We start from the raw sequence: 15,789 nt of genomic DNA on the forward strand, positions 1-15,789 counted from the left end.
TGGTCCCGTGTTTCAGTAAAATCTTTGAAATTGTTTGCATGTTACATTTCTACACTGAACAAAAARATAAAATGCAACAATTTCAATGAGTTACAGTTCATATAAGGAAATCAGTTTTAGGCTGGGTTTCTGTGTAGCACTTTCTGACATTGGCTGATGTAAAAAGGGCTTTATAAATACATTTGATTGATTGATCTGTTGGTCACATACCTTAAAAAAATTAAGTCGGGGCGTGGATCAGAAAACTAATCAGAATCTGGTGTGACTACCATTTGCCTCATGCATCGACACATCTCCTTCACAGAGTTGATCAGGCTGTTGATTGTGGCCTGTGGATTGTTATCCCACTCCTCTTCTATGGCTGCGAAGTTGCTGAATATTGTCAGGAACTGGAACACACTGTCGTACGCATCGATCCAAACATGCTCAATGAGTGACATGTCTGGTGAGTATGCAGGCCATGGAAAAACTGAGACATTTTCAGCTTCCAGGAATTGTGTACAGATCCTCACAACATGGTGCCGTGCGTTATCATGCTGAAACTTGAGGTGATGGCGGCGGATGAATGGCACGACAATAGGCCTCAGTATTTCATCACGGTATCTCTATAGTCAGGTCAAGACCTTGGTGACTACAAGCACGTAGATGAGCTTCCCTGAGACGGTTTCTGACAGTTTGTGCAGACATTCTTCAGTTGTGCAAACCCACAGTTTCATCAAGTGGCTGCTTTCAGACATTCCGGCAGGTGAAGAAACCGGATGTGGAGGTCCTGGGCTGGTATGGTTACATGTGGTCTGCGATTGTGAGACCGGTTGGATGTAATTCTCTAAAAACGACYTTGGAGGTGGCTTACGGTAGAGAAATTCACATTAAGTCTCTGGCAACGGCTCTGGTGGACATTCCTGCAGTCAGCATGCCAATTGCACGTTCCCTCAGAACTTGAGACATCTGTGGCATTGTGCGTGTGACAAAATGCAAATTTTTAGAGTGCCGTTTTGTTGTCCCCAGCACAAGGTGCACCTGTGTAAAGAGCATGTTTAATCAGCTTCTTGATATGCCACACCTGTCAGGTMGATGGATTATCTTGGCAAAGGAGAAATGCTCACTAACTGGGATGTAAACAAATTTGTGCAAAAAAAAATGTAAGACACATTTTAACATTTCTGGCTCTTATTTTTACTCATGACATTTATATTTTTTGTTCAGTGTACTTCATATACTATTATTGACTGGTATTATTGTGTGCAACTACGTTTGCTAGCTAGCTAGATAGAGCATTGCATTGTGGGTTTTGTAGTAGACTTGAGCTACAACACATTTCCACATGTTGCTACCAACCTTGTTATAATGAAAAAATTAAACATCCCCACATTTTTTCCCCCACAGTGTAATTTAACACTGTTAATCATAMGAATGAGTGGTTTGGGGTGGATTATCCCTTTAAAGAACATCATGATGAAGTGGTAATACTGCAGTAAACCATGGTCACTTTTCATATTAGTCACTCATGACAGACTGTTAGATTTGGTTCTCGGTGCTGAGATTACTTTTATAAAGCTTAAATCAATCTCACTATATTAGGATCCAGATATTTTATACTACAACCTCCTGAAGTACAAATGAATATAGGATTCAACTTTCACCTTATTTCTTCATTTTGAGGATAATAGCTTTTTATTGGTTTACTGATGGATGAATCATCCAGGATGTTTATCATACCTTTCCATGAGCTTAACGCTTCTAACGTTTCTATAGGCTTATTGTATGGGCTTAACACCTCTCTCTTTGATTGGAAACAAGCAGAAAAGGTTCAGGCTCACCCTGATGGGAAAGTAATTGATGCCGTACATCTCCAGGTCTTGAGCTATTTTTAAGTACTCCATCTCAGCATCTTCCCTGTGTCAGGAGAAGAGAACACGAGATCAGAACATCATGTGTCAATGAGAGAGACCTCTTTCTAACTCATGCATCATCACGTGTAATAGAGCAGTGGTTCCTAAACCCAGTCCTCGAGTACCCCCAACAGTACACATTTTTACTGTAGCCCCGCACAAGCACACCTGATTCAACATCAGCAGGGGGTTTCACACTAACGTAGAGTGTAATTCCCTGAATGCACTTGAAGTCACACTATGTGGTTTAGGCAAATAAACWAATTCTGCTTGCATACTTTGACAAAAAACACAACGTTGACACTCGTTTRACTTTTATCTGATGTTCTGTTGATGTTGATGTGGCTGGCAAATACAAGCAAGAGGGTAGATCCACAAGTGCATTTTCATGTGTGCCTTCTTTGGTGTTAGCCCGAGTACATAAGCCTAATTCTAAGCAAGGGAGGAAYAAACTCCTAAGCACTGAAAACTGTCATAGAGAATCAGTGAAGACAGACACTTTATCCCTAGACAGGTATATGACATTGCAGCTTTACCTTGTCCTCCCTCTATGCTCAGCATAACAAGAAGTGATTCTCTCCTCCCACATCTCTGCTGTCATTTGGTAAAGGTTGATCACCTAAAAAACAGAGGATAGGTAGTCACAACAATCACTCAAACCTTTATGCAAAATATATGCAGTACAATAACAAAAACATGTCTTTGTACATGTGTTCCAGGAAATCCAAGGAAAACTTTATTACCGACATTGATAATGTCCTTACCATTTCTGGCAGAAATTAAAACTACTAGGTTACTACGGTGGTGCTTAGTATTGCAGCTAAAAGACTAATGGCAGTCACTCACCCTCTTTGGTAAGAGTTCCTCTTGAGCCAGAAAGCCTAGTTTGTGGACATTGGGGTCATAGTCTCCATACTGCAAAGTCAAGAGAGCAAAAGCAGTTAAAAGGTAATGGTCAGGCCAGGATAACAGCCAATAGAGATAATATGATAGAATATCTCTATCCTTTTATGAAGTTTATGATGTGATAAAGTCACAGTATTAAGATGAGAGATGATTCGGTCAAAATGAACAGGGTCAGGTCTTCCATCAATGCACAGACTAATTTACTTGCAGCACACGCACACACACACCTTCCTGGTCATCAGGAAATGGTGACATTATAAAATGTCATTAAGATATGGTTCACAAATGATAGAGAGGAATAACAATGGACGAGAGAAGGGAATGTCAAATACCTTCAGTGGTGACACGAAAATTACCACCCCCGGGCTAGAGAAAACTATGGTAGTTCCTTTATAATGCAGTGTTTGTTTGTGTGTGTGCGCGTGTGTCAGGAACACAGTTTCAGGACTGGTACAAAAAGGCCAAAGGAAATGGGTCTAAAATTTGTGTATGGACCAGAAACTGATGGGACCTGATGATAACGGCAGGTAGCCTAGTGGTTAGAGCATTGAGCCAGTAACRGAAAGGTTGCTGGATAGGATKKCTGAGCTGACAAGGTAAAAATCTGTCGTTCTGCCCCTGAACAGTTCCCCGGTAGGCCATCATTGTAAATAAGAATTTGTTCTTAACCTTTTGTCAATAGGGGGGCGCTATTTTCACTTTGTAAAAAATCGTTCKCAAATTAAACTGCCTGGTACTCAATTCTTGCTCGTACAATATGCATATTATTATTACTATTGGATAGAAAACTCTCTAGTTTCTAAAACCGTTTGAATTATATCTGTGAGTAAAACAGAACTCATTTTGCAGCAAACTTCCTGTTAGGAAGTGAAAAATCTGAAACGAGGCTCTGTTCCAGGGCCATCCTATTAATTTGCCTGAAATCTATGGATCTACATGCACTGGGCATACGCCTTCCACTAGATGTTCACGAGGCAGTGCGAGGTGGAATGGGGTGTATAGCTTGATCTGAGGTCAAAAGAGGCTCTTGAATGACATGACCCCAAAATTTCCTTTGTGTCAGCAAGGCGCGGGAAGGACCCTGGGATTGCGTTTCTGAAAAGCTTTCGGTAAAGGACGTTAGATATCTCCGGCTCTGATTTTATTTATATAAAATGTGTTAAAACATCATAAAGTAGTTATTTTGAAACCGATATAATCAGTTTATTGCGTTTTTCGGCATTTTTTTCTGTGCGTTATGTGAAGTTGGGCACCTTTTGTGCCACATGGCTAGCTTTTGGTTGCTAATTCGTTCAGGAGAAGACGACATTCTACAACCAAACAACGATTATTCTGAAAAGGACAACTTGTACAACATTTCTGATGAAGCTCATCAAAAGTAGGAACCATTTATGATGTTATTTCGTATTTCTGTTGAAAATGTTTAGTATATTTTTCCGCCCTGATTTTGGGCGCTGTCTCGCTATAACGTAAGCTGTATTGTCGTACTAAAGTTATTTTTAAAAAATCTAACACAGCGGTTGCATTAAGAACTAGGTATTCTTTCATTTGCTGGTCCAACATGTATTTTTTAGTAAAGTTTATATGGATAAGTTATTTGGTCAGATTAGGTGAGTGTCAGAAATATATCCGGACATTCTGGCGAAAAAGTGCTACGTTTTCCGACAATGTATAACCACGGATTTCAGCCTCTAAATATGCACATTTTCGAACAAAACCATATATGTATTGTGTAATATGATGTTATAGGACTTCATCTGATGAAGATTGTGAAGGTTAGTGAATAAATGTATATCTTTTGCTGTTTTTTCGCTATCGCTACCTTCGTTGAATGAATGCGGTTGTGGTGGTTGGCTATTGTAGTTAAGCTAATATAATCCTATATTGTGTTTTCGTTGTAAAAACACTTAAAATCTGAAATATTGGCTGGATTCACAAGATGTTTGTTTTCATTTGCTGTACACCATGTATTTTTCATAAATGTTTTAGATGAGTATTTAGGTATTTCACGTTGGTCTCTGTTAGTTATTCTAGCTGCTTTGGTGAGATTTGTGATGGTGGCTGCAATGTAAAACTATGATTTATACCTGAAATATGCACATTTTTCGAACAAAACATATGCTATACAATAAATCTGTTATAAGACTGTCATCTGATGAAGTTGTTTCTTGGTTAGTGACTAATTATATCTTTATTTGGTCGAATTTGTGATAGCTACCTATGCGGTAATTTTTTTTTTGAAAATATGCGGTTGAGTCTTTTGCTATCGTGGTTAGCTAATAGAAATACATATTGTGTTTTCGCTGTAAAACATTTTAAAAATCGGAAACGATGGCTGGATTCACAAGATGTTTATCTTTCATTTGGTGTCTTGGACTTGTGATTTCATGAAAATTATATTATATGATATCCCTGTTGCGTTAGGCTAGGCTATGCTAGTCAGCTTTTTTGATGGGGGGATCCCGGATCCGATTTTGTGACTCGTGAGAAGTTCTTAATTAACTAACTTGCCTAGTTAAATAAAGGTTACATTTAAATAACAGCTACTGACCATTTAGCTTTCATCAGTTGGAACTGAATGTGAGTTTCTACCTGGTAACTAGGGAATCATGGTTAATAACAAATTCGTCATCATTCAGAAAAAGGARACAGTAGTAGTTTTGGAAGTGTGTTGGATACTGTTGGTTGTTGTAGTTGTATGGAGGGTGTGTTGTTACTGTATTTCAATTCTAAACCTTGAATTACATGAACCTAATCAAGACATTCAATCGACAAGAATCCCTTTTATATGACAATTCGCAAATTTATCAAATCATACGATGTCAGCTGCCAGAGCAGCAATGCAGACTAGTAATAACCGGTCGATCGTATCTCAGACCAATTCTGTGTATTGTATTCTATTCACACAGTGGGGTTACATTGCAGGCTGCCTGGTGTGTCACACACTCTCTCCACTCGCTACCCCACTCCCTCTATTCTTCTTCTGCTACCCCTGCTCTACCTACAGCCAGTGAGTGAATGCCTGGCCAGGCAACTTCCTGCATTTTTTTTAAGCAGCCGTTGCTRGAAATTCCCTGTCAACATGTCTCTGGAGCGAGGTGCCCCGCTGAATACCAAACACGAGTCTATCCTGCACTGCCTAGCAGAATGATACTTTAYCCTACACACATACACACACACGTGCATGCACATACCAACCAACAAATACACAAACCTTTTTGCTTCRTATAAACCCTTTTTCAGTCTACCCTCCTTCAATCTCTCTCCATCTCTTGCATGTCAATTAAGCTTTCCACTGCTTATGATGTTCAGTGGTATCTGATGTCATTGAAATCAGACTACAGATCTTAAATCGAAGTCTGTACGATTGCCCTTAACGCAACCTGCCTCTAGGTTAAATCATGCCAGTTAGAATCACTTGTCTTTCCCCCACTCACTTCGCCTTCATTTTCTTCATAGAGAACATCCCATTCCACACACACGTGGGGGGGGCCTTTTTTACCCCACCCCATGTGGCACCTGGGGGGCCGCGCGCTGTTGGGGTTATGTCTGGGGTGTCGGCAACATCAGTACAGGTCTCATGGTGAGCTCAGGCCCGGAAACCAGTCGATTCCACACGGAATCACTGCGATCAGCAGATTTGAGAACACAGGTAGTATAATCCCTACCGGCCAAGACCTCCGCTAGTACCCCAAGGTTAACACAATCGCGACGCTTGGGCCAATTGGTGCGTCGCCCCACCCGGGACTCCCGGTCCGCGGCCGGGCTGCGACAGCGCTGGGCTCGCGAACCCAGAGATCTGGTGGCGCAGCTAGCGCTGGCGATGCAGTGCCTAGACCAACTGCACCACTCCGGAGGCCCATTTCTTGTTTTTAAAAAGATGAGAGAAGTGCTACATACGCTGGTGGAAGAGTTGTAGACATGAAATAGTTGCTTAATGCATGGTGTACGTTCGCACATGGAACACGTTCAAGAATGTACGGAGGGTCTTTTTTTTTTCAATCTCTTTTCTCCCAATACTATAATAGAGCCATTACCATGATCGATCAACTTTGAATAGAACCTAGTTCACACCCACAACCTCATCTCACTACCCACAAAAAACCAATATTCTTTGTGGGCTACACCCTCGGAATAATTTTTAGAAATGTGAGATGCAACACCGTTCTGTTCTTATGTGGAGTTAGCGCTATCTTCATACACGATTGTTGTCCCAAATAGCTGTGGTAACGCCACGGGACAGTTGGATAGAATTGGTTTGCTCTTGACCGTTTCTATTAGTATGGGCGCACTACTAGGCGTTTGATAGTACCGCGAGACTTCGGAGAGATCGCATCGCATGGGCACTTGATACTACTCTTTGATCCCTAATGATCTATACCCAAGCGTGTTCACAGATGCAACAGCTCGCTTCACTCATTTGACACCTAATTAACTCTTCTATAATCATCCTTAGAAATATTGCCAACATTACTCTTGTATAGAGTGTGGGAAAATCCACCTACTATAGTTTCAATTCACAATTATTTTACTCTCTCTAGAATCATCATTTTGAGCTATGAAACTTAGCACATTTCAACTATAGCTCCTTGGTCATAGAGCGAGTAGACCTATAATTAACCTAATTGGTCAAACGAGTTGATTAAATGTACAACTATTCATCTGAACTACCCTGGTCTCTATATCACTTGCCCACCCCTTTCAGTTTGTTCAAATTTTCGTTCACGTGGGGCAATGAAATCGACACACATAATCTTAACCTCCTATTGCGATTTTTCAGAATTTAAGGGTTGAGCACTAGCTCAATGAGCTTCCGCCTAGAGATCGACTCTGCTAATAGACTTACTGGCACCCTCCAACAAAAACGTGAGTTCCAAGAATGACCCGCAACACAGGACTTACACGGGATAAGCCCCTTATTAATTGCAACCAGCAGCCGCCTCTTGTTGGTACTGTAAAATCACGCAGTGTAGATGTACATCTTTTTCGAATCAGTTTTAACATTTGAGATAATCAATGAGCTCGGTCGTTTTGGGGTTCAATGTCAATTCGTTACAAACATAAGAAAGAAGCGTGCAGCTAATTAAGCAATTCTCAGATTGCCTGGGATATAAGGGCACACCAGTAAAGCAACTACCACGTCATATAATTGCAATAACCTTTAGTCATTGGTATACTTGAGCGTTAACTAATATTGTTTGTAGGACAAGGATGTCTATACTTATTAGTTTGACAATACTATGCCGCGTAGTATCAAGTTAATACAGTGTGTTAACCGTATTTCCCTTTAATATTTAATACATATAATAATTAGTAGTTGTCCTAAAGTCTAATATATTTTGCCCAACAAAGTACCTAATAACAGCGGTTACCATAGGAGAGAGACAGATATCCGGTGGCACGTGTGTCATTATGTTCAATACAGAGGTTAAAGACAGCTTATATAATAAAGGCGTAATATGGATTATATGTCAAGAGTCGACACATGTATTTACGTTAATTGGCTCTGCTCAGCTATAAGTGACGCCTGTGATGGTACAGCGAGATAGAAGCTAGGTGAGGTACGCGAGTTAGCGGTTAGCACAGTGGGGTTTTGCATCGGTCATAAAGTGATCAAATAAATCACTAATTTCTGTAATTTCCATGTAACATTCTCAATAGAACTTTGGTTGGACATCATGAATAATCCATATTATAAAAGATTCAAAATGTAATAAATACTTGGTTGACGTAAAGATATTTAGACAAGAAACGTAGTATGGACACCTATTTGAACATCCACTATTTTCGGCATAACTACTTTTCTTGTTATTTGTCAACATTTTCTATCACAATATAGCTTCTAGAACAATATTTACTTTTTATAATACTAAGTAGTTTATTAATCATTATGCTACTCTTTTATTCATTCTTCGATATGAGGCTCGATTTAGCGTTCATCTAGAGCCTATCCTTCATGTGGATGTGAGCGTATCAAAACGGCAGTATGGTTCGAATCATCGTACTTATTTCACTACGACGATGTGTGTCCAGTTCGCCTAGTTACATTTGACCCACTATCGAATCCTCTCGTTCAGTCTTAGATCTATTCCTTTTAGGCATACTCGCACACTCGATCTCCTACATAATTTGACATTTTGGCTCCCATAGAATTTCAATTATCGCATCTTGAAGCTCTGTCAAACAAGCGTAAACGTTATAAATAATATCAATTCAGTATATGGGCGATTTGGGATCATACTACCATTCTTCCATGTGCTGAGTTTTAGAAAGACACAATGCATCAATGCAACACAAAAATAATACTATAACTATTACTAAGTACCATTGTCGTATCATACTCAATCTCCCGTCTTACTGTGGAGTCTGTGTCATAAGAGATAGGTAATTTTAGTGAAACGCAAGATATAATGAAATGTCAAAGATAATTACTAATACTCAAGTCAGCAGTCCTACTTGGGCCAGCACTAATCTCTCAGGTCTCTTTCATTCAGTGGCACAGCCCCCTATGAACACATAGAACATAGTCTTTGGCTTTGTTGCAACTTCTTAATATGAAACTCCATAGGCATCCGGGAACTGAAAACGGAAGATAACTGCGTTCGTCTCCATAGTACTGAGTTTCTACCTAATTGGGGCTCTTATCTCTATATCTTGACATACAGTACAGCTACAATAAAAGATGAATTTAATTTCACTATCATGAGAATGTTAACATAGATGCATGTGTAACTTAGTCACTAGAACAGTGTGGTGCTGTTAATATCCTGTGTCCTCGGCCCATTGTCCATAAACATTCTCTCATTTCGTCGGCTGAGGTATTTGTCTCCTGAGTTGATGATATTATCATTTTGGGATAAGGATGTTCCTTAATTATCAATTTGGCTGACTAGTTTGTTAGTTCTCATGTCTGTAGGAGTGGTTCATTCAATGTTGGTATTGTGCTTAAATGCTTAATCATTTTAGTGTCGGCTGCTCGTAATGCAATTGGGGTGGACCATATCAACAGAAAAAAATTACAGTTTTTGACCTAATTGTCACATCCGAAGTTGAACTTATCATAGTGTATTTAAGGGAAATACTATAGACTTCGACATCACGGTTTTGCTCAGGGCACATGTAGGACTATTGCACTTTGCCTCAGCTGAGTTAATATTACTACCTTCCCTTTACCCATTTACTAGATATCACCCAGGTCTTTTTCTCATATTGGTAAAAAAAGACGATACATTTAATTATTTCCTCATACAATATTTTATATCTATTAGAGTGTTATTGCTTAGCAGACGCCTTGCATCCCTTACTAGGACTACCTACAATTATCAGGTCTGCATTCACTTATGATATCCTGTCGGAACGCACTGCTCATAATCTAATACAATCACAGAGTTGTACTCTAACTCTTCTTCTCAGTGTGCTGTGTTGTTCGTGGAGGGTGTTTTGAAGGAGTTACCGTCCTTGGCCAGCTCTCTTATGCTATTCTCTCTCTCAGAATGACGTTTCTTGATCCTCCTCACAGAAGTGAGTGGCGGTTCTTACAGACTGTGGTCCTTCCCATTGGAAGGTGGTGTAGGCTATGGACTCTTCCTCTCGCGTGCTCCTAGGCGTGGGCGCTAGGGAGTTCTCGCCTTGCCAACCTATGGGGCGCTAAAAAGCGAAAGACTTCTTCTGTACTGGTGCCTCTGTCGTCAGCAGAGTCGATATGTACTCCTGATCTATCCGAGAGGTCTGCCTTGATACTGTAGGGAACGCATCAGAGGCAATACGCTCCTGCCACAAGAGGCTCGGATCTCAAGAGCGTAGGGCATGCCCTTTCGCTGTGGGCGCTGTGAGCGCGCCCATGATTGCAGGATTCCGCTCGGTAAGTTAACGGAGGTCCTGACAGTGACGCGTCCTGCTCACCCTAACCCTCGGTGGTAGGCGGCTGGACGACAGCAACACTATGCAGATTATACGCATAGCGGATATGGCGAGCCTTCACACTGGAGCCCCAGGTGGAAAGAGCAGCGGCTCGGAGCGGAGGATAGAGATAGAGAGAACTTGGGGAAGTTGAACACCAGTAAACGGGTACAGACTACACAAGCGGGTCTCTGGCTGGAATGAGTGTAGGGGTTTTTACATTGGACTAGTGCAGGGAGCCAGCCACAGAGTCGAGTTGCAGTAATACCCGGACGCCGGGAGATGACAAGTGCCTGGATTTAGGAACCACTGCGGGAGCCGGCTTCCTGCGTGAGGCAGGGGCTACGTTTTCGGGATAGTATGAGTAGAGCATGAACCTACCGGAACGGGTCACCGCCCTTGAGTTAGTTGGGACGTGGCTCCGCTCCAGGCTCGCGTGTGTGTTGTCTCCAGCCGTACACGAAACCTCCGGATAAAAAAAAAAAAACATAAAAAAAAAAAAAAAAAAAAAAAAAAAAAAAAAAAAAAAAGTCTCTGAATATAAAATCTTCAAAAAAAAAAAAAAAAAAAAAAAAAAAAATAAAAAAAAAAAAAAAGAAAAGAAAAAACACACAGAGAAAACCCACTAACCCCGAGCTATTCATTACCTGTCACACTACCTGGGCGCGACGGAACTCTGGCTGACATTAGTCTCTCACCGTGGCTCACACGCTGGCGCCGCCACCCTCTGGTCCCCGCTTGTGCGTGGCCTGCTCTTCCTCACGTGCGTCCGCGCCGCTCGCGGCGTCTGCACATAAACCGATATATATGAAAACTACCCTCGACGGTTCACCGAATATCTGCGGTGGGTGCTCCGACCTCTCGGCACCCCCTGCTGCTGTGCCTGCCGCGCCCTCCGCGCTGCGCCTTCCCCCCCCTCGCTCCACCCTGCGTTCTCAACACAACAGGGAGGAGCTGGTGAGGGTGGCCCCAGCGGCCGACGCGTTCCCTTTGTGTGATCGTCTGCCACGGATCGCCCTCCGCTCGCCCCCTGTCGCTCTCGTCGCCCCTGCTCCTGTGCGGCTCTGCCCCGCTGCCCCCCCGTGCCTTGGTGTCTCGCGCGCCCCTCGGCGCGGGCCTCGCCTCCGCCCTGGGGTGCCCCTCCCGTGGTCGCGTGATCCCCGCCGGGGCGCCGTGGTGCGGTCGGTCCCGCGTCTCATCGCCTCGCCTCTCTGCCTGTCCGTGCCCCCTGGTCGGCGCGCAGTGCCTGCCGGTCGGCCGCCCCTTCCCGCGCTGTCGGGCGTGTGGCTGCCCGGCCCGCGCCGGTCCGCCTGCCCCCGCATCGCGCGGTGGCGCGGCGGCCTTTCTGGCCTGGTTCCCGTCTCCCCGGCCGCGCCCGGCTCGGTCTAGCCGGCTGCGCGCACGCGGCCGCGCGCGGCCGTTCGCTTTCCCGTGCCGCGCTGCGCCTTTCCCCCGCTGGTGCCCGAGCGGCGCACCGCTCGGCTCCTCCGTGTGCCTGCCTGGTCCTTGCCCCCTGGCCGCTTTGGCTCACGCCGGTTCCTTCTGCGCGCGCTCGACGCCGCGCCTGGCCCCGGCAGGCCCGCTTCCGCGCGTTTTGGCGCGCCCCGCCGGCCCCGCCGGGGCTCCTCTGGTCTGGCTTCGTTGTTGTCTCGGGGGTCGAGTGTAGGTTTTTGACAGGGGTGCCCACTCTCCCCACAAAAATTTTGGCCAGTATTTCTTTTTTTTCATGGGACACTCCATGAGTTCTGCATTAGTTTCCAGGCAAATGCCATCCACCAGGCCACCCCCGCTTGCTGCTTTCCTTCTACATCTCCATCTATTGGCGAGGTCAATTTCCTTTCATGCCCCCTTCTCCCACGCCTCTCACATTATCACTCCATCCGTCACATGAGGCCCTTTTCGGCGCATCTCGAAATCAGCTATAGCATGCCACCCTCTTCATCTGGCCTTTATCTTACCTCAGCCATCCCAATGGCATATGCACATGGGGCAGCACAGGATGTAATACACCCTTACTACAATCCACTTTCTGATCTTTTCTGACTTATCTGGTAAACTGCTACTGTATGTCAAGAAAAGAGCCCCAATTAAGGGGTTAGTATACTCTAGTACTAAAAAGGTCCGGTTTAGATGAAAAACTGTTCATAGGGGCATGAGAGACTAGTCAGTGGTAGAATTGGCACTTTATTGGCCCAAACACCCACAGATCCACAAGGTTGAGGTTACTCATGGACAGTAATTAGTATTATTTTTTTGTTGCATTGATGCATTGTGTCTTCTAACTGTCCAAGAATAGGATCCAAAGTGGTGACATGACCAAGGAGGCTATTGAAATTTGAATGTTTACAAATGTAATGTAAAAACGTGTGAGATGAAAATGGACAAACTAAAGGGTGTGCAATGTGTAGGCCACTGAGTGTACATTCTGAACTTGTTTGAAGTCACTAGGTCACATGACCAATGAGCTATTGAAAAAATACATTTAAATAAATAATTAAATAATAGTGCGAGATGTAATTTGACAAAAAAAGTGTATGCAATGTGTGTCTATGCCATCGGGTTAGCTACAACCAGTTTTGAACGTTTTAGGAGTAAATGGTTAAAGAGCTATTGAAATTTGAAAAATGTGATTTGTCACTATGTTGACGGTCCCTAACTGCTGTTGGCTGACGTAAGGAAAACTACAGGCGAATATTCGTTGAATATCCAACCTGAAACTTTCGTTACTCGGTGTTATACCTCGGTGTAGACTCCTTGCCGTTCCTCAAGTTATAACGTGTTAGTTGCTTTACTGGACCCTGGCAATCTGAAATGTTAATTAGCTAACGAACCAACCACTATCTGTGGTCCCGTGTGGCTCATTTGGTAGAGCATGGCGCTTGCAACGCCAGGGTTGTGGGTTCATTCCCCACGGGGGACCAGGATGAATATGTATGAACTTTCCAATTTGTAAGTCGCTCTGGATAAGAGCGTCAGCTAAATGACTTAAATGTAAATGTTAACTGATGTTTTCCCTCTTACAGTATGTGGTTAATTTTCAGGATGAGATAATTAGGTGAAAATGAGGCGTTGCATGTTAAACAAGGGGATTCAGGGATCAAGTGTAGCTGCCTGGAGCTGGGCCTGCTTAAGCTAGATGCCACTATAGAGGTGAAAGGAACATCACACTTCCCTTTTCTCTTTTACTTTTGTTGGCACATTGTAGAACCTATGTCCACAGGCAGAAAATGTACAATGTAATAATTGCAGTGTAGCCCAAAGATATTGTTTTTGTTGTGTTGAACTTGACAGTAACGTGTGTGAGGGGGATTATACTTTTTTTACTCAGTGAACGTTATGTTTGCACACATGTAGCCTTGTGCACTTGATCAATGTCAACTATAGTGGCCACTATAATAGAGCAAAAATAGAATGCCTGTTTGTTTCATTCTATTTCTACTTTAAGATGTTTTTTCCCCAAGTACAATATTTATGTGTGTGGTCACAAGCGTTCTATTATAAAGGCTGTCATGGCTAATTGCAAATTAGTGTATTGTTTTTTTTCTCAGACCTAGTGTCATTTGCAGTAGGTCTAGGCTACAAAGAACATTGGATTGCTTTCTTTACATATTTTTTTTAGCTGTGAGTTAGGTTCACATTAACCACTTTTTATTTTACACACAGAGACTGATCATGTGAATCATATTCTTTGTTGTCTAATTAGTTAAAGCATGCATTTCCCCCTAGCAGGGATTTTTTTTTGCATGTTTCAGTGCAAAAAACAAAAAAGTGTCACCTTTTTGGGCCTCAGCAGTTTGCATCCCTGAAATTGTTTAATATTATAATTATTTACAAATCGATACTTTGAGTCTCAAATATAGCTGTCTTTGCGGCAGACACTGGAAAAGCTCAGCGATCGCAGTCATTCCGCGTCCCTACATCTCATCTCTCTCCAAAACGGAACACTTGTCATAACACTACCGGAGAGGAGGAAAAGACCAGGTCTGGATGTCTGCAACTCAGGCTGTTGCTGGGCTCCCTGCCTGTGCCAATTGTGGAAGGGGGAGCGAAATCGATGTAGTTTCATGTCGCAATATTATTTTAACTCAAAGTATCGATTTGTAAATAATTATAATTTAAACAATTTCAGGGATGCAAACTGCTGAGGCCCAAAAAGGTGACACTTTTTGTTTTTTGCACTGAAACATGCAAAAAGAAATCCCTGCTAGGGGAAATGCATGCTTTAACTAATTAAGACAACAAAGAATATGATCTACATGATCAGTCTCTGTGTGTAAAATAAAAAGTGTTAATGTGAACCTAACTCACAGCTAAAAAAAAATATGTAAAGAAAGCAATCCAATGTTCTTGTAGCCTAGACCTACTGCAAATGACACTTAGGTCTTGAGAAAAAAAACACATACACTAATTTCAATTAGCCATGACAGCCTTGTTATATGACGCTTTGTGACCACACACATAAATATTGTACTTGGGGGGGAAAAACATCTTTAAAGTAGAAATAGAATAAACAACAGCATTCTATTTTTCTCTATTATAGTGCCACTATAGTTGACATTAGATCAAGTGCACAAGGGCTACATGTGTAGCAAACCTAAACGATCTACACAGTAGACTAAATAAAAGTTATGATATATCCCCTCACACACGTTACTCTCGTCAAGTTCAACACAACAAAAACAATATCTTTGGCTACCTGCAAATTATTACATTGTACATTTTCTGCCTGTGGACATAGGTTCTACAATGTGCCAAACAAAAGTGAGAAGAGGGGAAAGTGTGTGATGTTCCTTTCACCCTCTATAGTGCATCTAGCTTAAGTCAGGCCCAGCTCCAGGCAGCTACACTTGATCCCTGAATCCGCTGTGTTAACATGCAACGCCTCATTTTCACCTAATTATCTCATCCTGAAATTAACCACATATGTACAGGGAACATCAGTTACATTTAATAAGTATTTAGCTGACGCTCTTATCCAAGCGACTTACAAATTTGGAAGTTCATCACATATTCATTCACTGGTCCCCGTGGGGAAATGAACCACAACCCTGGCGTTGCAAGCGCCATGCTCTACAACTGAGCACACGGGACC

At 42.6% G+C, this 15,789-nt stretch overlaps 1 protein-coding gene across 1 annotated transcript in view; it reads right to left on the reverse strand.

The window, feature by feature from the left end:
- The window catches only part of LOC111974239 (merlin), an 84,724-nt gene that overhangs the window by 52,926 nt on the left and 16,009 nt on the right, over positions 1-15,789 (reverse strand). Inside the window, exons 5-7 of the mRNA XM_024001899.3 lie at positions 2,739-2,807; positions 2,429-2,511; positions 1,821-1,896 (exon numbers count right to left, since the gene is read on the reverse strand). Coding sequence (XP_023857667.1) covers positions 1,821-1,896; positions 2,429-2,511; positions 2,739-2,807 — 228 coding nt within the window. The remainder of the gene's footprint in view (positions 1-1,820; positions 1,897-2,428; positions 2,512-2,738; positions 2,808-15,789) is intronic.

The sequence above is a fragment of the Salvelinus sp. IW2-2015 genome, linkage group LG15 (genome assembly GCF_002910315.2).
Source record: "Salvelinus sp. IW2-2015 linkage group LG15, ASM291031v2, whole genome shotgun sequence".
Lineage (NCBI taxonomy): Eukaryota > Metazoa > Chordata > Actinopteri > Salmoniformes > Salmonidae > Salvelinus > Salvelinus sp. IW2-2015.